This window comes from Cetorhinus maximus, chromosome 12 (assembly GCF_964194155.1).
Source record: "Cetorhinus maximus chromosome 12, sCetMax3.hap1.1, whole genome shotgun sequence".
In the NCBI taxonomy this organism is placed as follows: Eukaryota; Metazoa; Chordata; class Chondrichthyes; order Lamniformes; family Cetorhinidae; genus Cetorhinus; species Cetorhinus maximus.
This window is the reverse complement of record NC_135890.1, coordinates 82,093,538-82,116,411: the sequence shown is the minus strand read 5'-3', so window position 1 is coordinate 82,116,411 and position 22,874 is coordinate 82,093,538. Positions and strand designations below refer to the sequence as shown.

The 22,874-nt window shown below is 44.5% G+C and overlaps 1 protein-coding gene across 1 annotated transcript in view; it reads left to right on the top strand.

Moving 5' to 3' along the window:
• Positions 1-19,169, top strand: part of LOC144687109 (coiled-coil domain-containing protein 60-like) — a 109,979-nt gene extending 90,810 nt beyond the window's left edge. Inside the window, exons 10-14 of the mRNA XM_078552866.1 lie at positions 3,426-3,524; positions 13,703-13,843; positions 15,298-15,432; positions 16,115-16,304; positions 18,239-19,169. Coding sequence (XP_078408992.1) covers positions 3,426-3,524; positions 13,703-13,843; positions 15,298-15,432; positions 16,115-16,304; positions 18,239-18,346 — 673 coding nt within the window. The 3' untranslated portion in view covers positions 18,347-19,169. The remainder of the gene's footprint in view (positions 1-3,425; positions 3,525-13,702; positions 13,844-15,297; positions 15,433-16,114; positions 16,305-18,238) is intronic.
• The last annotated feature ends 3,705 nt before the right edge of the window (positions 19,170-22,874 follow it).

Below are 22,874 nucleotides of genomic sequence, written 5' to 3'. Positions count from 1 at the left end.
TCATAATGTGCACTTTAATACAGTAAAATGTCCTGAGCACTTTTCAGATGGAGTGAATAATCAGACAATGAGTAGGTTTTGGGGCAAGAGTCGGGGACAGTGACTAAAAGTGATGTCGGGGTGGTAGTTTTTTTAGAAGGTAGGAAAAGATGGAAAAAGGTTGAGGAAAGGTTTCCATAGTGCAGCACAATGATGGTTGAAGGATGTGCCTAGAGCATGGGAAAAGGTAGGTGTGAGGAGCGCAAAAGGAAGCATTTTCATAGGATCAGAGACTGCAAACAGAAACAATTAGAGGTCTAGAGCAAGTGTTTTTATATTCATTCATGGGATGTGGGCATTACTGGCTAGGCTAGCATTTATTGCCCATCCTTAATTGCCCTTGAGAAGGTGGTGGTAAACTGCCTTCTTGAACCACTGCAGTCCATGTGGTGTAGGTACACCCACAGTGCTGTTAGGAAGGGAGTTCCAAGAACAGCGATATGTTTCCAAGTCAGGATGGTGAGTGGTTTGGAGGGGAACTTCGAGGGGTGGTGTTCCCATGTACCTGCTGCCCTTGTGCTTCTAGATGGTAGTGGTCATGGGTTTGGAAGGTGCAGTCCAAGGAGGCTTAGTGAGTTTCTGGAGCGCATCTTATAGATTGTTGCCACTTCTGCTATTGTGCATCATGGTGGAGGGAGTGAATGTTTGTCATTGGGACGCCAGTCAAGTGGACTGCTTTGTCCTGGATGATGTCAAGCTTCTTGAGTGTTGGAGCTGCACTCATCCAGTTAAGTGGAGAGCATTCTATCACACTCCTGATTTGTGCCTTGTAGATGGTGGACAGGCTTTGGGGAATCAGTAGGTCAGTTACTTGCTGCAGGATTCCTAGCCTCTGATCTGCTCTTGTAGCCACTGCATTTAAATGGCTAGTTCAATTCAGTTTCTGGTCAATGGTAACCCCCAGGATGTTGATAGTGGGGATTCAGCGATGGTATTGCCATTGAATGTCAAGGGGCAATGGTTAGATTTCTCCTTGTTGGAGATGGTCATTGCCTGGCACATGTGTGGCATGAATGTTATTCACCACTTGTCAGTCCAAGCCTGGATATTGTCCAGATCTTGCTGCATTTGGACATAGACTGCTTCAGTGTCTTCGGAATTGTGAATGGTGCTGAACATTGTGCGATCATCCCCGCATCTGACTTTATGATGGAAGGAAGGTTATTGATGATGCAGCTGAAGATGTTTGGGCCGAGGGCACTACTCTGAGGAACTCCTGCAGCAACATCCTGGAACTGAGATGATTGACCCCCAACAATCACATCCATCTTCCTTTTCCTTTGTGCTAGGATGGGCAAGACTGTGGAGGACTACGCAATCCATCTACAGTATTCTGGAAATATGCAGTTGACCTAAATGGAAAATCAAGGGGTTACTTCTTCATTGATAGACTGGAAGTGGGATTAAGCATCTGGCTCAGAGTTGAGCTGCACACCGAGGTTATATAATATTGAGTTTGAGTGGGCATCCATAAAGGATCACTAAGGCTTTGGCACAGAGTTTCCATTGTGGACTAACCAGTGTAGTTTCAGTCAAGGACTTGCGTAGTTTAATGTCAGATGGATAGCAGAATGTTGTGGCATTGAAGTTGACCTTCTGTTGAGAAGTTTGAGAGCGCCTAAGGATGGAGACTTGGCTACACTGGAGTTTACTGCATGGGCACAGGAGGAGAAATCAGGAGATGGGTTGGAACAGATATACCAGGAAATATGAGAACAGAGGTTATCATGGACTAGCGGAGGAGAACAGTGTAGTTTATCATGTCCAAAGCTGAAGAGAGTTTATTTTTAATTCATTCATTGGATATCAGTGCCACTGGCTAAGCCAATATTTATTGCCCATCCCTAACTGCCCTTGAACAGGTGGTGTGCGCCTCTTTCTTCCACTGGTGCAGTCCATGTGGTGTAGATACACCCGCAATGTTATTAGGAAGGCAGTTCCAGGATTATGAAGCGGTTGAGGTAGACAAGGTGGGATGTGATGATGCACTATTTTTACAGTTAAACGGAATTGATTATGCTGATTTTGACCATGATGGACTGGAATTGTGACGAACAGGATCCAGAATCATAGAGAATAGAAGGAGGTTTGAGATGGGAGTGTATTTGGAGAGGAGGGGTCCAGTGTGGGCTTTTTAAGGAATGGGACAATTACAGTAGTTTTAGGAAAGGGGAAAAGAGCTTTCAGAGAGGCATGGAGTGATGAGCAATGAACTGAAGGAATATAGTTGAGCAGTTGACAGCTGTAATGGAAAATGCTCAAGGAAACGGGAGATTAATCTGGTGAGGATTGGGCTGTAGCTAGCAGGAGAAGTTAGAGTATCGTGTGGTTAGTGTTGAGGTGGCGTATGAGCTGGGAGTGGTTAGTGAATGAAGACTGTTTTTAAGAGGCTGAGTTATATGAACAGGTTGTCTCTATCTTAGAGAAAAAGAAATCCATGAACTCCTTGCAACTGCCACCAGTTGTGATGTTGCAGGAGGGGAGACAGCTCGAAGAAGGTGGTTTGTAGTGGAGAGAAAAGGAGTTTATAATTTTCCATGCCCTCCCAGATCATTTGTTTGGAGAAAGGGAGAGGTAATATTTTTCAGGTCATTGAGGCAGATCTGTCAATAGACAGCTGGGCGTGTCCTGCACTATGTAAACTAACATTCAGCCCTGCAAAGCAAACTACATTGGAAACTTATGTTATCTACAGGGTGTCCTGATAAACACCAGAATTTTCACACAGCCTAGTAGAAGACATTCCATAATGGTATTGCTTCTTATTTTAAATTCTTGATTAAATAAATTCTTGATTAAATAAACTATGTTTATATTTAGTTTGTTATTTGTATTTAATATTTTTGTTTCCAGTGCCTGGGGTATTCCTGGACCATTTGTACAAGGTCACAATTTGTGACCCTTGATTATCTAGCTATTTCCATTCTCCCTTAAGGAGTTCCCCTCTTTATGCCAATTAATGAGAGCTCCACTGCCCAAGCTAATGCAGATATTTTCCTACATACTTTGAAATATATTTGACATAAAAGAACATGTTGTTTCCAGTTAGCAATCCCCTGTTCAAAGACTATTTTCATTATTGGAATCATACGTTATCAACTTTGATTTCTCTATGAAATATCAATACCATACCAAGATACAGAGGCCTAACTACTCAACTAACTTGTCTACAGATGCTGTCCAGGAAAATTTCCAATGGCAGAAACACAATCCAGCCTATTACTTTTTCAATATGAAGCCGAGAACAAGCAATGTCACAGGTTTTGTCCCTGATGGACAATCCAGAAGGACTGAATGTACAGTATTCAAAAGTCAAGAGATGCCATTTTGATACATTGACTAGGTGTACTAGCTGCATATAATGAAGATTCTCTTTCTGCCTTTAGTTCAACAGCAGCCCTGAATAATGGGAAAAGAAATGCTGTGGCAAATTACAGCACAGAACAGCAGAGTGACCTCAATAAACCACAGCAGAGGCCTAAAAGGTACTTTCCAGATTAAGGTTGACACCTGCAAAAATTGGCTGCAATCCTAATTTGTTTGTTGAAAGTGCGGAGCATAAAGTCAATGTTACTGATGTTCATTTTCATTTGGTATGATCGTAGAGTCAAAATCTCCTCAGGTATTAAATCTGTGCCAGCCACTTAGGGAATATTCCTGCATCCATTATGTGTCATGCTGCATTCTGACATGATTTTACACAACAGGTAATTAACTGCATGGAGCTAGAGTTGAGCTGTAATATAGCGGTTAACGAGCTAGCTATGTATTAATCATAATTAAATATATCCAAAATCAGTTTCTAAGTATAGAATTCTGTTCATTAGTTGACAGCAATTTAAGACGTATAATAACTTGAATTTATATTGTGCTTTTAATGTAGAAAAACATCCCAAGGCACATGTCACAGATGTGAGGAAAATATGAAATAAAGAAACATAGAAGGACATTTTGTCCATCATGCCTGTGTTGGCTGAAAAAGAGCTATCCAGCCTAATCCCACTTTTCAGCTCCTGGCCCATTTTCCTGACAGCTATGGCACCTCAGGTGCATATCCAAGTAGTTTTTAAATTCGACGAGGTGTTCTGCCTCGACCACCCTTTCAGGCAATGAGTTCTATATCCCCTACACCCTCTGGCTGAAGACATTTCTCCTCAACTCCCTTCAATTTCTTCTACAAGTTACTTTAAATCTATGCCTCTGGTTATTGACCTCACTGCAAAGGAAAGTAGATCCTTCCTATCCACTCTACCTAGGCCCCTTAAAATGTTACCTTAACTAAATTTCCCCTCAGCTTCCTCTGTTTGAAAGAAAATAATTCCACACTATGTTTACTCATAATTAAAATTCTCCAGTCCTGGTAACATCCTCATAAATCTCCTCTTTACTCTCTCAAGTACAATCACATTCTTTGTGTAAAGCAGTGACCAGAACTGTACATGATACTCTAGCTGTGGCCTAACTAGTGTTTTATACAGTTCTGGAGTAACCTCCTTGTTCTTCTACCCCATATCTCAGCCAATGAGGGAAAGTATCCCATATATCTTCTTAATCTTATCTATCTATCCTGCTACCTTCAAGAATCTGTGGACATGCACCCCTAGGTTCCCCAGTTCCTCTAGAGTGTATGGATACCAAGGAAGACATTAGTAAGGGTGATCAGAATTTGGTTGATACCTTGGGTTTTAACAAAGTCTTAAAAAATATAAGGCATTGGGGTTAAAAAGAGAATTGCTAATGGTGAGGCATAGTTTCAGACGCCATTAATGGGGCAAAGGGAAGCGGTGGGGAGGGGAAATACAGGAGAGGGACTCACTAATTTACAGTTTGAAAGGGGGAATGATTGTTGTGCTGGAGGACATTGCAGAGATAAAAAGGGAAGAGGCATGGAGGGATTGAAGCAAATGAAAAGAAATTTTAAATTTGAAATGCTAGGAGACCGGGAGTCACCGTATGTCAGCAAGGACAGAGTGATGGGTGAGTGAGTGACGGTGTAGAATGAGATACAGGCAGCAAAGCTTTTGATGAGCTGAAGTTTACAGAGGGTGAAGGGTGGGCTGTTGACAAGGAGAGCATCCATTTAGCTCCTCCTCCAAACAATGCCCCCCCCCCTCCCCACCACCACACCCCCAAAGTCTCAGCTGGTAAATACACAGTTAGTGTGACCATAAGCCATAAAGCAGGAAGGTCCAATGCTTAATCCTCAATGCTGAGCGACCTGAATGCCAACCAGGGTGCCTATAGGGCGTGCTGTGCCCTGGTGAAGGGAAAATGTATCTTGAGTTGCCACTCCTAATTACAAGCACTAATTTTAAGATGGGTGTCCGGTGAGGACAGGATATTGTTTGGCATCTCCACTGTCAGATACCCTCACTCGAATACTCACTCTCTAGACTCAAACACAAAGAACAGCACCTTGCATTTGTATAGCTCCTTTGACATAGTAAAAAATCTTGAAGCACTTCACAGGAGGGTTATCTAGCAATATTTGACATTGAGCCACGTAAGGAGATATTGGAACATTTGAGCAAAAGCTTGATCGAAGAAGTAAGTTTTAAGGAGCATCTTAAAGGAGGAGAGAGTTTAGAGGGGCAGAGAGGTTTATGGAGGGAATTCCAGAGCTTGTGGCCCAGGTAGCAGAAAGGATGGCCATGAACAGTGGAACAGCGAAAGTCGGGAATTTGCAAGAGGCCAGAATTGGAGGAACCCAGAGATCCGGAGGACGTTTTAGAGCCAGGGGAGTTTACAGAGGTATGGAGGGAACTAGACCAAGGGGAGGGATTTGAAAACAAGGAAGAGAATTCCAAAATTGGGCATTGCTGGATCAGGAACCAGTGTAGGTCAGCGAGCATAGGGATAATGATGGGTGAATGGGATTTGATGTGAGTGAGGACATATGCGCTGAGTTTTAAATGAGTTTGAGTTTACTGAGGGCAGAAGAGCATTGGAATTGTCAAGCCTACAGCTAACAAAGTCACGTATGAGGCCTTCAGAAGTAGATGAGCTGAGACAGGAGTGGACTCAGGTGATGTTTTGGAGTAGAAATAGCTGGTCTTAGTAATGATGTGGAAATGTGCTCAGAAGCTCGTTTCAGGGTCAAATACAGCAGCATGGTTGCTTTTCCAGGTAAAAGGAGTGAATGATTAGGGAACAGAATTTCTGGCAGGGACTAAAGACAATGGCTTTGACCTTAATAATTCTTGCTCATTGGTACTGGATGCGGAACAAGCAATATAACAAGAAATGCCACTACAATGGAGTAATACTGTCACCCAGGAAACAGCACTCCAGTCCAAAGAGCTACTGACTTCTCCCCTTGTCTTTCCCTCTTCCTGTGCCATTACCTCAACCCGGGCGAGGAAAGCAGAAGAATAGAGAGATGCAGAAAATGCAAACGCTTGGGACCTCACTGTATTCATTGAACCACTGCAGCCAACAAAAGGCGGAATTTCCCATTCTGGAAACTAAGCCTGGTGATGGGCAGGAAAGTCGGTGTGATTCCTGCTGGACGGTGGGGACAGCTGAACACATACGATCTTTCGCTTTTCAGCTCAATAATTATGCATCTGCGGAAAGCTTGGCGAATCTCGTGGCAGTGTGGGCAGGGATTCGCCCGCCACACCTTACCTCATGAGTGCGAAGGTCCTAGTGCCATATTTGAAAGGCCACCGGAACAAACATTCACTCAGCCCAGGCCGGGTGTTGTGTTGCTCAGGAGAGCAACAGGCCCAAGGAGAACCAAATCCTCAGCACCATGGTTCAGCAACGCCTCCCTGGGGATTCTCCTCCGGGCCGTCCAGGAAAGGTGGGAAGTCCTCCTTCCCCGGGATGAAGCAGAATGTCCTCCCACCTGACCATGCCAGCCTTTGAGGAGCTCGCCAGAGAGGTTAGCGCTCGTGAACTCGAAAGACCTCCCTGCAGTGCAGCTCTGCTCCGTCTGGGTAGTGAAACTTCTGCTCACAGAAAACTCACACTCATAAGGGCATCAGGCCGTCTAAAGATTAGAGTCCACAGGGATGTCTCACAGTACCAGCAGATGGGATATCAGCGCAGATTGTCTGCCAGCCACTTTAAGATCACCATCTCATGTAAGCTCCTGCACAAACAACGTCTTAATCCCTTACTGGGCTCAGTGCACCCAGCAGACTTCTGAACTGCTCTTTAATCCATATTGCTCACAGTCAACCCATCTGTCTTTATGCAGGGCAAGATCTCACATAACAAAAGGGAGAGAGCCAAGACTGTCAAGGGAACCTGGGAGTTGCAGACATTCTCACGGTTTGAGGAAAAGGTCACAGAGCTGGCTGGAGGATAGAGTTTATTCCTGAGTAGAGGTGAGATCGGCCTTCCCCAACAATCCAGTGAGGGTAAATCCAGTATTTACCGACAACATGCGGATAATGACTGTGAGTGATCTTCAATGTATGAGCCTGCTTAATCAATCACTAATTCTCTCTTTTCTCGATTGCAGGTACATAAAGGGAGAAGACATCCTTGAGGAGAAGACTCAGCCCCAGACCTCTGAGGAGGAGGAGGAAGAAGACCTACCCTCAGATGAAGACCTTTCACTGCGTTCACCTGTACCCTCCACCAGCGCTATACACTCACCACAGTGGGACCTAGATCTAGAGTAGGCTCGAGTTCAACATCTGATGATCAGCTAACAGCCATGGGTTCACAGCCGGTGGAGGCAGTGACGGCTGAGGTCTCTGACATTCAGAGGGCTGCTCAAGACCAGGCCCCTGCTGAGACCTTGTCCAATGACAAGCCCCTAGCATCTGCCCTAAGAGAAATGTTGGCGATGCAGAGGCAGGCAGGGGAACATCAGGCAGAATTGTCAGAGGCCGTCAGCAGACTGGAATGAAGGATGGAGGAGTCCGTCCACATTCTGTCAGATATTGTGGCTCTGGTATGCGAGCGCAATGAAGCCTCCATGGGAAGCGTGGCAGCCACCTTGGAGACCCAGGTCCAGTAGTTTCTGCTCAGACCTGCACACCATCGCTCTCGCCATGGGTGCATTCCAGAAGTGGCTAGGCAAGAGGGGGACAAGTCACCTCGACCTCCCTCCGGGTGCCCCCTTTCCTCAAGGAGTCAGGGAGGGGCCATTGGGCACCTAGAGGGAGGAAGAATGCCAGCCAGATATCCTGGGGCATTCACCCAGGACACTCCAAGGCTTCCTTGCCGCTCCACCTCTCCTCTACCAGTGACCCCATCAACTCCAGCAGATCAGGCCGAGGAGGGTGCACCTGCCCCAGAGCAGCAGACCATTAGCAGGCTGGGGCCCTCAAGGACTCGGGCCACCGGAGGAAGCCCACTGAAGTCATCTCAGACAACAGGGCATAGGTGTCAGCAGACTGCCTCCACCTCTGCTGCAGATGTCAGGACTGCCTCTAGTCAATAGCGGTAGGTAGGAAAAACTAAGAAGTTTTGAATGCACAATGGTGGCACTGTTGTTCACTCATTGTATATACTTTTTACTTCTCTAAATATATGTTGTATTAATCCTTCTCCAAGTCTCATGAATTCAATTGAAATTCAGTGTGATTCAATGTCCCGCATTCATTCAGGGGTCAAAAATGTACCCCGCCCTGACCCCTAATGAACTCTCACCTGGGCCTTAACCCTCGCACAATCTCATCACAGTGAGTAGCCTTTATTTCCACATCTTTGACATCAGCAAAGGCACATCATATGTGACAATAATGGATGGTTGTCAGATCAATCTCAGGCAGATATTATTTGGGCTCAGGAGAATTGCTCATCAAAGTTACTGATTACCTGCTGCTGTCGCACTGATGTCTGGTGTTTGTGGATGGCACAAGTATTCATTGCGACGAACGTTATAATTGTTTCCCCAATGTGTAGTTAGCTATGGCGCTTAATTTATGAGAATGAATTAATGAAAGAAATAGTATCAAACTTCAAACCCCAAAGGCTTCCTTGCCTCTCTCTGGTATATCTCGTCTCCAAGTTTAAGGCTGAACATCATTCCATGATTAGTTCCCCCTCTCCCCATGCATGATGCTGGACTAGGGAAGTAAGGATCAATCAAGAACATTACAAATGTCTGCAAGAGTGGTATGAGTGTGTGATGTCAGATGTATGTTCTTGATGAAGCTACCTCCTAATCTGATGATCTTAATTCCTCCTGGACGCTGCTTAGCGGTGATTTACATAATCCTTGTGTAAAGGCACAGCGCACAATTTGATGTAGACTTAAAGGTCACTGCATCCTGATGTACGAAGGGCAATTGATGGGGCAGTAGCAAGGTGATGCATCTCCGCTATGCATTCATGAGCGCTGGCGTTGGGAGGAATGGAGTTCTCTGGATGCTGCTCCCTCTCAAGACGTCAAAGCACAAAGCATTGAAGAATGCTAATTGTGTTTGGGCTGCCTTACTAAGCTGGTGTCATGCTGACATGAGTGCATCAATCTGTGAGTTGGCTATTCATCCGCTTGAAAGCTGCCATGTCCAATAACTTAGTGATACCATGGTTGGAAGGATTGGATTATGTGGAGTTGCTGAAGGACTTGTGCTAATGGAGTGTTAATCGCATTCCACAGTGGCCACATGTTGCCAAGGCAACTATGCCTTCCAAGGATGACCCCATCGTTAGGGCAGAAGGTGACTTATGCTGCTTCTGTGATCATGGTAAGATTTCTGATCTTCACTGAGATGTTCAAGCTGAGAATGAAGATGTTGGTGCATCCCCTGCATCTGCCAGTCTGCTGCATCTCGTCAGTGCAATGGCATCCTCATGTGGCTCATTTGAATCCTCACCCTCTTCAGAGTCATCCCCTTCAACGTCCTCCTCATCCGAGGAGACGTCTAGCTCCTCAATGTCTCCTTCAGGCAGCACATCTCCCCTTTGCAGCGCAAGGTTGTGCAGGGCGCATCAAACAATGATGATGTGGGACACTCTCTGTGATGAGGTTTGGAGAGCCCCGCTTGAACAGCCCAGATATCAGAAACGCATCTTCAGGAAGCCAATCATTTGCTCTATTAAGGACCTTGTAGCAAAATGTGCAGCATTGTAACTCTCTTCAGATGCACTCTGTGGCCAACGAACAGGCATCATTAGCCTGTTCTGGGGGTACCCTTTGTCACTGAAGAGCCAGCCCTCTAAGCTCTGAGGCCCTCAAAGATCTGTGTTACCGGTGAGTGACTCAAGATGTAAGAGTTGTGTGAGCTCCCTGGGACCTAGCACAAACATGCTGGATCTGATTTCTGTGATCACAAATTAGCTGGACATTCAGAGAATGAAACTCTCTTCTATTAATGATTCTCACAGGCTGCTGCCAGGGAGCTGTCAAGGCCACATGTGTGCAGTGATGTGTGCAACTGAAGGCCCTGCACTTGCGGGAACCCTGAGATCGCAGTGAAACCCACAGCTTTAGCAGCCTGGCTTGCTTCATCCATGTGGAACTGCACGTAATGGTGAGCTTTACTGAAAAGGGCATCTGTGGCCTCCCTTATGCATTTGTGTGTCGCCGATTGTGAGATTTCCCAAAGGCCCCCAGCAGAGCCCTGGAAGGATCTGCTGGGAAAAAAAAGTTCAGTGCAGCAGTGGTCTTCAAAGTAACCGGCTTGGAATTCCCTCCTAGTCTGTGTAGCATGAAATCCTCACGGAGAAGATGGCAAATATGAGCTGCCACGTCCCTAGACAAGGGAAGGTGCCTGCGGCATCACCTTTCACTCATCTCCATGTATGAGCTGCGTCTTCTATTCTTTTCAGAGCTGTGCCAATCAGCAACCAGGCCTTCTTCACCTCATTCTAATTATAGCTGTCAACAAGACAGTGTTGCCTGCAGCCTGCATTCTCCACTCCTCCTTGTGTCTGTGGTAGATAGAATTGAGCAATCAGTGATAGTTCCCTTGAATGCCCCTCCGTCTCCAAGCCAGGAGTCCAACCTCAAGCCCTTGACCTGCCTGAGTCTACACATGGCATCCCAGGCCATAGGCTAATAACATCCTGGAGGTTGACGAGTGGCTGAGCATTCCCCTTTGACGTGACTGCGCATTCACAATGAGGGTCTTCATTAGGCTCAATGGACCCATGTGCTATAGACCTCAGTCAGACTCTTGTCAATTCATCTCCAAGAGCCTAGACAATAACTATCAATACCCAATTCTTGTACTTATGTCATGACTGTAAGCATGGTGCCTTGTAAACCATGACCGGTACACTGGGAATATTGAGGCTTGTTGTGTTCACTTAGCTTCTGTGCAGCAGCCGTGGCCCTTGATTGTTTGATCCTCTTTCCCTTTTCACATGCATCTGTGAGGATCAGATGGTCATGAAGACCAACTGCACGGCAGCACCAAAACTTAATGGATTCTCACATGAATGCGCAACGTTACTAAAGGAGCTAAGCTCGGTCATTGTGCATTTAGCCCTCAATTCCAGCGCTCAGCTAAGCCATGTTCTCCATGGTTTGAGCAGGAAATTAATAAGGCGCCCCTTCAATCGGCCTTTAACTTGTGTGTTGAACTCCTCCCACATGCCCTGAGACCCCTCCCATATCGATTATTTTTCAAGCTTGTTTTTCCAACTGCGTCATTAATCACCTGAATGCGAACATGGTGCTCATCACTTTTGTAAGTGTGACCAGCTTTCAACCTCCCACTATCATCCACCAAGCTCCTCCCATCTCCCTCCATACTCATCGGCTCCTAATTCCCATCAGTCTTGTAACTATCCAGCCTCCCCATTACTCTTGACCCCATCATTGTACAGTCAATATTCCTGTTCTGCCCCCTGAACCCTTCAATGTTGATGTCCCCATGCCCCTTGTTGATCTGATCCCTCCCCTTCTCAAGGCCACACACACACTTATTTTTCAGGGCCCTCCCCCATGATTTTTCAACTATTTATGTGCAGAACACAGATGCTTTGCCTGAACATTGCTATTCCCTATGTTTCTCAGTACCATGACTTGAACCCCCCAGGACCAAATGCCTTAGTTGACTGACCACGCCCTACAGACCATTCTGTGCATGACTGTCATTGCCCAGAGAGACCTTCCCCAGCCCAAGACCAGGACCAAGATATAAGTGCCATGCAGAGCATTCTAACATGGCCTGCACAACCCCAGGACAGTCCCTGAAAAATGCCCCTGACAGGGCCTCAGCCACTGGACAGTCTTTCACTCTTCCCTGGACAGTCTTTTAACTTTTACCCCCAGATAGCCTTTCACTCTTCCACTCAGTTCACCCAACCCTCGTCCTGTCTCAGTCTCACCCCTCCCCTCTCGTCTTTCCCCCTCCACCCGCAGTCCTGTCTCTGTCTCAGCCCACCCGTCTTGTCTTCCCCCTCCCCAGTTCTGTCTCTGTCTCACCCCTCCCCTTTTGTCTTCCACCATTCTGCTTCCCCCACACCCCCCTAGTCCTGCCTATGCTTCACCCCTTCTCATGGTTGTGCCTCCCATGCCCCACCTTGGTGCAGTTTGCGCTACAGGCACCCAATATTTAGCAGTTATGGTATTAAAGGAAGGCGAAAACAGCATTTACTGACCTCCAGGTTGCAGATGAAGTGAAGCTCGCCAGGGTGTGCGCCACTTGTATGCAGTTGTAAAACAGACTGTTCTAATTATCCACTGGCGGGGCACTTAACTTGGAGAGGGAACGTGATTCTGGCGAGTTGGCCTATTAATGAGCATTCATGAGATGCAAATGTGGTCCCTGACATTGCTCAGCGGAAAATTCGACCCGCCTTTAACCTGCCTTGAAAGTCGGGAGAACAAAATTCCAAACTAGTTTTCCACCGGCAGGAAACTGATTCTTTCATTCATGCCAAATTTAGTGCGCCCACTGCCACGATTCCCACTTCTGGCAGGAGTGCAAAATTCAGCTCAAAATTACTGTTTGGTGCACATTTGCAGTTAGGGACATTACTGACTATACTCATGTCATTCCACTAATACTTCCATTGCTGCTCCTTGCGTTTCGTATGCTGGGAATGCCACGCGGCTGAAGTGGCTTCCATACTCGTTTGTTTAAAACTGGAATCTCATTGTACAGTAGCAAGGCAACTTCACTGTAGCAACCATCTGGTCATTTAATTCACCTCATTTATAATTTTATCTTTTACAGCTGTGCACAAGTTTACTTGCTGTGCTCTCTTAGATGTTGCGTGCATCACAACTAAACAGCCAGTCAGAATGCACCTGTATTAATTCCATTGAATTCTCGTAATTGAAAATGCCACGAATGTGTTGAGTACATCAGTGGAGTAAGCAAATTTAAGTGCTGAAAAATCAATGGAAGGGCAGGTTTAATTCCTCGTTGCATGCTGATTACCGTGTCTGTGTAAAATTCCTATGTGTGCTATCTTGACACCGTCGAATAGATGGATCAATGACTGAATGAAAGTAACACAAAAACAAGTTTATACCAACTCATTGTCTAGTGGGCTAGCTGAGAAAATTAAATCTCTAATTAGATAGAGTAGTCAGAAGGCAAGGGTAATATTGTGAACACATTTCTTCAACAGTCTGTCATATTTTAGCATTGAATTGAGAGTCTAGTGTGTGCATGCATGTGTGTATGTGCGTGTGTGTGTATATCGTCAGGTGGGACTGACTGAGAATAGCTCATTACCATGTGCTGTACGCTCAGACTAATTGTAACTATGCTTAGACTCTCTTGTTTCTCTCTTTCAGCTCACCTTTAGACCTTGCTTCAGAAACCAGCCTGTTTGTTGCCAGCAAATCCTCTCTCTCTCTGGAGATGCAGTCTAAGTTCATCGAGATAAATGAGGAAGCAGCTTTGTGTCTCCATGACAACCTGGAAGCCTTGGAAAAGTGGGTGCATGCTTTCTTATCTATAGCTGATACAATATTGAGCTGGATCTTTTTTTGCAATGTAGTTTTGCCTTTAATAAAACAAGTGCTTAAATTAATTAGCCTTTTTTTTTTAAAGAACTGATGAACAGTAAAATTAAAGCCCAGAGATGAAGTGGTGCCACAAGATGGGTGGAATCTTCTGGCCCAGCCAGCAGTGGGAAGCTTGGCAGACAGGGGAACTTAATTTGGCAGGAGGCCAAAAATCAGTTTCCCGACGGTGGGATGAACTTCCGCAATTAAGTTCTCAGGACGTTAAAAGCAGGTTAAAAGCAAGTCGAGCATCCTGATGAACAATGTCGGGAAGCCTTTTTGCTTGCATTAGCAAGTCCTACGTGCTCATTAAGAGTCCACCCCGGTAGAATTAAGTTCCCCCTCCAAATTGTATTTGAACATTAACTTTCATGATTGCACATTAGTGGCGTGCACCTGGCAAGGTAGACTTCTTCCATGATTAACGGTGAGTTGCCACTCCGCTGTCCTCTTTGAGGAACATCTGTAAATGCCAGCCTGTTCTTGAGACCGGGTGGTGGCAGTGCAAGTTGCGAGGAGGATGACCAAGGAAGGGTAAGCGAGGAAGGGTGGTGTAGTGGCCGGGCAAAGGTGGAAAGGATAGTGCAGGCTGTCTGGGTCCCCTATAAATATGCCGCCCATGACCCCATGAGGTAATGGCGGGAACAGCGACTTCCTGCCCCCGCTGCGAGGATCGGCGAGCTCCTCGCGGATGCATATGTAATGAGCTGAACAGCGCCAGACTGCGCATGGTCAGCTGTCCCATCCCCCACGTCCCAATCTCTCCCACTTCCACACCTGCCGCCGAACTTACACTCCAGAACGGAAGATTCCAACCGACGTGTCTGTGCTTTGAGTTGCCTCCATCCAGTTTCAGAGCAACAGTTTGGGTTTTGAATGAGCTGCTTGGAAATTTCCAAAATAGAAACTTGTATTCAATATTCCATGCGTTCCGTATTTTCCCCACCTACTAGTTTGTTTTATGATGTTAACATATGAATATCTATGATGATTTTCAGCAAGCCAGATGTGATCCCACCTCTTGCCCCACTCAAATTCCACCCCATCTGTTTCTTTTTTACTGGCCAAAGGCAGCTACTGTATATGTACCAGCCGTTCTTGGAGGGCATAATCTGGGTTATCATCCATAGTTCTGCGCTCAGCTCCAAATCATGATATTGGCAGATGCTGTGTGGAGTTGGGGCAACTCCCTAAGTGGACAGATGAGAAACCCAAAACCGCTTGCCTGCTCCCCTCTAACTCCCACTGAACATTTGAAAAAGAGACTGGTACAAGAGTGGGAAGAGGTTGTTTTCAGCTGGGAAATGGTGACTGCTGTTGTAGTAAATGGAAGTGATGATGTTTAGCTCTTTCCTGACTCAATGTTCCATTGGAAATTTTAGGAAACGCTGGGAGACCAGCAAGTGCAAATTCCGTGCCCTAGACAACATAGTCAGCTTTTATACGTACAGTGAGGATATGCAGAGATCGCTTCAGGAGTCTAAAGGAGATAAAGTACAAATGAGTGAAGAGGCCTGGTGAGTGTCTGATGATATCTACATTATTGTCTTTCCTTCTAATGTATAAAAAAGAAAAATGGGAAAGGGGGAGTAAGAAGAAAAAAAGTTGAGGTAAATTAGATTTTATTAGAGTGGATTGTTTCCGAGCTTCCCCAGTGCCTCACTTATGTGTCCTGTCCAATGAGGAATTGAACCATGCAGGCCATGGAGACTCCTGATTTGATCCCTAATCTGTGCTGAGGTAACTGTTCTCAGCTGGCTTGCAGTTGGAGTGATACTATTGACCTTGAAACCTCCTCGCAATTGGAGAAGGGGAAACCTCAATTTAATGATCATTACTGATACTATAGTGAGTGTCCTGTCACGATAAAACTCCTGGACTACAGACTGCCCTTTTGTGGTAAAAGTCCCTGCAATATGGCCAAAATCAAGTGCTCACGATGATGCTCTATCATTGTGCATACGTTATAAAGTTCAGATATGATGGCTCATCATGGTTGATGATTTTGCCACTAGTTGCTCTCAGCCTCATTTACAAAGCGCCCATTAAATGATGTAGGTGACAGTTGTCGATGCGTACCCTAGCAAGAGTCAACACCATCAGCAGTGAGGAACAATTAGAGTTAACAGCTGCCCCGAGCAGCACTCAGCGTTGTTAACAATGGATCACAGCAAACTGGTGTCTTTCATTCTTTTTCAGGTATTCCAACCTATTGTCTCGAATTCCTGAGTCTGTAAAAGAAAATCAAAAGATCAACCGAATACTGAAAAGGCTGGGAAAGTTTGGAGAACGACAGAGCTTCAGAGTTCGGCCACATCAATTCCTCAAAGTGCTTAATGGACTGCGAAACTGGGAGCTCTGTTCTCCAGACATTAGTGCCGCTATTGAGGTAAGGATTCATCTACCTAACTGGTGAAAAGAATAATGGGCAAATATCGTTTCGATAAGAAAAATATTTAGTGAAAATGACAGTGAGCCATACGTCATGGGACTGTTTTACTGTTGAGGAAGGAAGATTTTGCTGGAATACAGCTTCATATTTGTTCTTGTGAAGGTAGGGGGATAACAATGAGAAGGCTATATTTATTACTGATCCACTGAAGGTAGCAGTGAGCCACTTTCTTGGCCTGCAGCTGTCATTGCGTCCAACTCAGATTCATTTCCAACTTGGAGGTGAAGGTGTTTCCCATAACCTTGCTGCTCTTGTCCTTTGCGATAGAGGTCATAGAACTAGGAGGCATAATTAAAGGCAGCTTGATGAGTTGCCACAGTATATCTTGTAGTCTGTACATATTGCATCACAGTGCACTGGTGGTAGATATGGCATACAATGGCAAGGCCCCCAATTACAGAAACTGATTTGTTCTGGATTGTGTCAAGCCTCAATTATTATTGGAGATGCATCCAGGTGATTGGCAAGTATTCTATTGCAGTGCTGTACCAAGCTCTATCACTGGTGGGGGGATTTTGAGAGGTTTGAAGTTGAGGCATCATCAGAGTATGCAACTTCTGCCCTGTTCTATTAGCCCTGGCATTTATATGGCTGGTTCCATTCAGCTTTTGGTTACTGCTGAACAGCAAGATGTTAATGCTGGGGGACTTCATGATGGTAATGTCTTCGAATGTCAAGAGGAGGGTGGAAGGTGGGGGGTGGTGGGTGGTCTTTGTCGTGCTGGAGAAGGTCATTGCCTGCCACTTGTGTGGTGGAAATGTTACTTGTCACTTATCAGCCCAAGCCCAGGTCTTGCTACATGCAGGCAGGGTCAGCTTCATTATATGAGGAATTGCAAATGGAGCTGAGCACTGAGCAGTTATCGGTGCACAGCCCTTGTCCTGACCTTCTTGAGGGAAGATCACTGATGAAGCAACTGAAGAGCATTGGGCCTAGGATGCTACACTGAGGAACTTTTGTGGGAATGCCCTTGAAATTAGATCATTGGTACCCAACAACCACAACCATTTTCCTATGCGCTAGGTGTGACTCCAGGTAATAGCATGTTTCCCCTGATCCCCATTGAATTAAGCTTTCCTAGGGCTCCTTGGTGCCACATTTGCTTAGAAGGTGTCAAGGACAATTACTCTTACCTCTGGAATTCACTTGTGCCTAAAAGTATGATCTATTTCGTTTTTTTTCTCTAAATTATACCATTTTCTTCCCCTATTTTGCCTCAGTTGTCCGTAGTTCATGGTTCATAAACTAAGACAGAGAGAGTTTGGTGAACTATTCCACCAGGAAAGCATCACAGCTAAGTCCAATCCTGCTCTGACCTGACGAACACACTTCACAGTTGAACTCACTAGATAGCAAACCAAATCATTTTTTTTTTCAATTTCTTCCCTGCACATTAGCCAATGGGTTATTGAGATTAATTGAATCAACCCTGCTCTGACACAACACAGCCCAAGCAATGTGCATGGTTCAGGACAACACTTGATAGAGCATTCACCCACAAAGCCATAGACAGAGTCCTTTATTCTCAGTTTATTGCCTACTGTAAGATGTAAGTATTAATAAAGTAAAATGAGGTGAAAAGAGTTTTATAGAATTCCTGTTACACTACTGTTACAACAGTGCTTGTTGAATACCTAGGAGTTTAATTTTCTAGTGCAATACATAAGTGCTCATATAAAATGCATTTGTGCACTATTTTAATACCATTAACCAGCTTTATTTAAACAGCTTATCTACTGTTTTAAACTAGCACACAGAGAAATTGTGTGCTAACATACCAACCCCCAGAGGAAACAATACCTGCCTTGTGTAACTGTACTGTACAGAAGGGTTAGTGCTGAAACCACCTATCACATCTGTTTAATTCACAGTTTATGCGGGACAAGGTGGTTCTGATGCCTGCAGAGGACTATGACAGCTGGTTGCAGCTGAAATTGGAACTACCAAAGAGGATACAGAGTGCACCACCCCTAAGGTGAAAATCACACGGAAGGAGGATGTTAAAAATTGTTGCGACAGTGATTTTGTGGAACTTTTCAGGGTTTTTGTTTTTGTGCCTTCTTTTGGTGAAATGTAAATGGACTGAAATTGCCATGTGCAATATTAATAATGAACACAAGTGACATTTGCCTGTCTGCTGTATTAGAGAATGCATTAAACTGACCCACCTGCTCCATAATACCAGGCAAAGGAGCTCTTCACAAATGTTATTAATCTTGTACAATCTGATTTCACCCACAAAGAATGTTATGGTGATTGTTTTATAAATATGGCCTGATCACAGATTAAACCACAAGTAGTAGAGTGGGAAATAGATTCATCCACCATTTCAATGGGAGCCTATGTCCATTAGAGATAGTAAACTAATAGAGAAGATACTGTAAAAGGATGTAATAGCAATCAGCTGTAAATGCATCTCATTTAAGAGTTATGAAATTCATGTAAATTTAGAGATTTTGTATGGTGCACAGTTGTGATCCTCTGTCCCTCTCCATTGTAACTTTTCTTGCCTCTGTTTTATGGGTATGTCTATAGTCATTGACTCCTTTAACTTTCTCCTCTTGGTCATCCTGAGCTCCAGATGCACCATCCCACACACCTTTCCTGCTTCGTCCATGTTTGATGTGTTGGAATTAAGGAAGCACGATTCCGCAGCCTGCTCCTTTCAGCAGGGAGTAAGTCTCAGGGAGTGGTAGGTGCAGAGCCCATGGTTTCCTGTCCATTAGAACAAGTGCTTGAAAATTGATGGGCTGTGGAATTCTCAAGATGCAATCCCTGTGAGTAATGCTGTCCAATTGGAGAACTAAATCATGGAATTGTCCCTGAAAATTCATCACACTACCTGTTTCATTTTCCATCTTATTTTTTTTTTTAATCTTAGCATTTCTTAGTCTTTACTTAAACTTGTCAATGAAATAAAATAGCCCCTGTTGTCCTTAGAATCCCACTCTGAATTCTTCATTGAAAGAAACTATTTCTGATAGTTATTGAGGATTCCAAATTAAATGTTTTTTTGGCTATCGGTACTTGTTTGGCCTCAGTGTCAGTTCATCACACCTTGATGGCTTGAATTCAACGCAAGCTATAAGAATGTGATTTACCTGTTTGTGTTTGGCAACCATCAGGTTGAAATGACCACAATTGCACTTGCTACCTCTGTTTGTGGTTTCTAACAGTATAGGAAAATCTTGGGGGAAATCACTTGGCAGAATTCCTGATATTCTCTGCCAGAAACACAGAAATGTGATTTTTTAATTCATTCATGGGATGTGGGGTTCGCTGGCTGGGCCAGCATTTATTGTCCACCCCTAGTTACCCTTGAGAAGGTAGTGGTGAGCTGCCTTATTGAGCCACAGCAGTCCATGTGGTGTAGGTACACCCACAGTGATGTTAGGAAGGGAGTTCCAGGATTTTGACCCAGCAACCGTGAAGGAACGGCGATATATTTCCAAGATGGTGAGTGACTTGGAGGGAACTTCCAGGTGGTGGTGCTCTCATTTATCTGCTGCCCTTGTCCTTCTAGATGATAGTGGTCGTGGGTTTGGAAGGTGCTGTCGAAGGAGCCTTGGTGAGTTCTTGTAAATGGTACACATTGCTGCTATTGTGTATCGGTGGTGGAGGGAGTGAATGTTTGTGGATGTGGTGCCGATCAGGAGAGCTCCTTTGTCCTGGATGGTGTCAAGCTACTTGAGTGTTGTGGGAGCTGCACTCATCCAGGCAAGTGGGGAATTTTCCATCACGCTCCTGACTTATACCTTGTAGATGGTGGAGAGGCTTTGGGGAGTCAGGAGGTGGGTTATTTGTTCCACAATTCCTAGCCACTGACCTCCCCTTGTCGCCACAGTATTTATATGGCTAGTTCAGTTTCTGGTCAATGGTAACCCACAGGATGTTGATAGTAGGGGATTCAGTGATGGTAATGCCATTGAACATCAAGGGGCGGTGGTTGGATTCTCTCTTATTGGAGATGATCATTGCCTGGCACTTGTGTGGCGCGAATGTTACTTGCCACTTGTCAGCCTGGATGTTGTCGGTGTCTTGCTGCATTTGGACATGGACTGCTCCAGTGTCTGAGGAGTCACTAATGCTGCTGAACATTGTGCAATCATCAGTGAACATCCCTACTTTTGACCTTATGATGGAATGAAGGTCATTGATGAAGCAGCTGAAGGTGGTTGGGCCGAGGACACTATCCTGAGGAACTCTGCAGCCCTGGAGCTGAGATGACTGACTTCCTACAGACACAATCATCTTCCTTTGTGCTAGGTGTGATTCCAACCAGCAAAATTTTCTCCCTGATTCCCATTGATTCCAGTTTTGCTGGGGCTCCTTGATGCCACACTCAGTCAAATGCAGCCTTGATGTCAAGGGCAGTCACTCTCACCTCAACTCAGGGGTTCAGCTCTTTTGTCCATGTTTGAACCAAGGCTGTAATGAGGTCAGGAGCTGAGTGGCCCTGGTGGAACCCAAACTGGGTGTCAGAGAACAGGTTATTGCTAAGTAGGTTGTTCCTTATATTTATGACAAGCATTTCCTAACATGAATGAAGGCAGAAATTTAGCATCATTCTCTCTCTCTTTTTCTTCCTCTCCCAGTCTGAGCTGTACATAAACAGGAAAGATGCTCCATTACAATGGCAATCCTTTAATTGTATTTACTTGAATTGATACCTAAAAACTGTATATTATGAAATAGGTACATGTCCACTTACTCCATCCTTTTAATCCCCCATTGTTGCTGTGCTTATGCTTTTAACCTACTGTTGTCAAGCAGCTCAAAACTAATCTTTTATGTGTAATTCCTTCTTCAGTGATATAGTCTGTAATGTTATCATAAATAGAAGGCTATGGGCATAATTCCCAAATTTGCAATATCCCTGAAGAAAGGATTCGATATGAAGAAGTTGAAATTACACTTGGTGTACAGGCACTGTGCCCTCCCCCTTTGGTGAGTTTGGTGGTGAGGAAGGTATGTAATCGAGCAGGAGGATGGCAGGTGGACATCTCCTGCCTCCAGTCCGATTTAAGTCCAGGGTGAGAAGGTCTGTGGATGATGTTCCTGATGCCAATTGGTGCCCTTAAATGGGTTATTAATTCTCACAGAGGCCTAGCCCCTGTCTCCTCCCCAGGATTCTGCCCACTATGTTAAAACCAAGCAGTCAGTTTAAGAACATCTTCAGTGTTTCTACTCAGCCAATTACGCTACCATTTAACTGGTATAAATTATCCTGTAAGATAGATATGGATTCCCAATGTCTTGCTATTGGGCCCTCAAAGTCCAGACAACTCAATCCCACAGCTGCTAATATTTCCTATTTGTTAACTTGTCCTGTTTCAATTGTGTGGCCATAGAGGTTTGATCAATAAATCTTAAATTTTTCATAAAGCCAGTTAAATTCAGCAACTTGCGACATGTGTAAATTAACAGCAACATGGATTTAAACTTTCTTGGAAACTCCTGGACTCCAATATACACATCTGTATTGGCCATGAAACCACAAGCTTGAGTACTCCTTGTATCAATAATACATTGAGAAATTTCTAGGAGAAATTGAGAGATTTTGCAAGCCTAATTTATGGATGAAATATGTAGACAGTGCCCCACTATGTTTAATTAACTTGATGACACACTTTTGGGGATCACTCTGAACAATCCTACTGGAATCTCATCCTCACCTGTAGAATTGAACACCAATCAACACCTTCAGTAGGGGAGGGGAAAAAAACTATCATGAAGGGAAAAAATATGTTTGGCGCTATTTAATGGTTTAGCTGGTAAAGCTGTTTTTTCATGTGAGCAAGTAATATGCTATAATTAATGTTCATTATGCAACATTTATATTTATAATGCCTGCTGTGTTTTCCTGCTTTACTTGGCTGGTAATCCTTCCAAATTCTGTTAATTTTAACTTTTTCTGCAATAAAAACAATATTGATTCAACTTAAAGAGGCAGTCATCTTTTCTCCAATCAGAGTCTACAGCAGAGAAATAGGCTACTCCACCTAAGTGGTCTTGAGCTTGTCACATACTAAGCAGCTTTATCATTCTAATAAGATATAAGAGAAAGTTTTGCCTTACTAAGTTTGCCTTACTAGTTAAGTGAAGTATAAGGGTAGTATGTGGTATGTTATAAACCCTGGAACTGCTCAAATGGAACTGTTATCCTGTACTTCTTCAATCAAATCGTAAGATCAAGCGGTTGTGAAACATGAAATATTTGTGAATCGCATTTTGCTATCGGGTTGTTAATTGGCAGAAAAGCCAGGCATCTATTATTTAAAATTCAAATTTCACCCTCTAATTGTCTGTTAGTCACTTCCTCTGTTGAAATCAGCAAGTTGATGAAATACTGAGGTTAATGGGTGATGCAAGATATATGTCCAGCAAAATATGTTGCTTACTTCAACGGGCAATCCTGGGTTTAAAAAGGCCTATCCCCATTACACCACACCAGAGAGCAATGATTATGAAAAGCAAACAGTAATAACAATTAAGTTCCGTTATGAA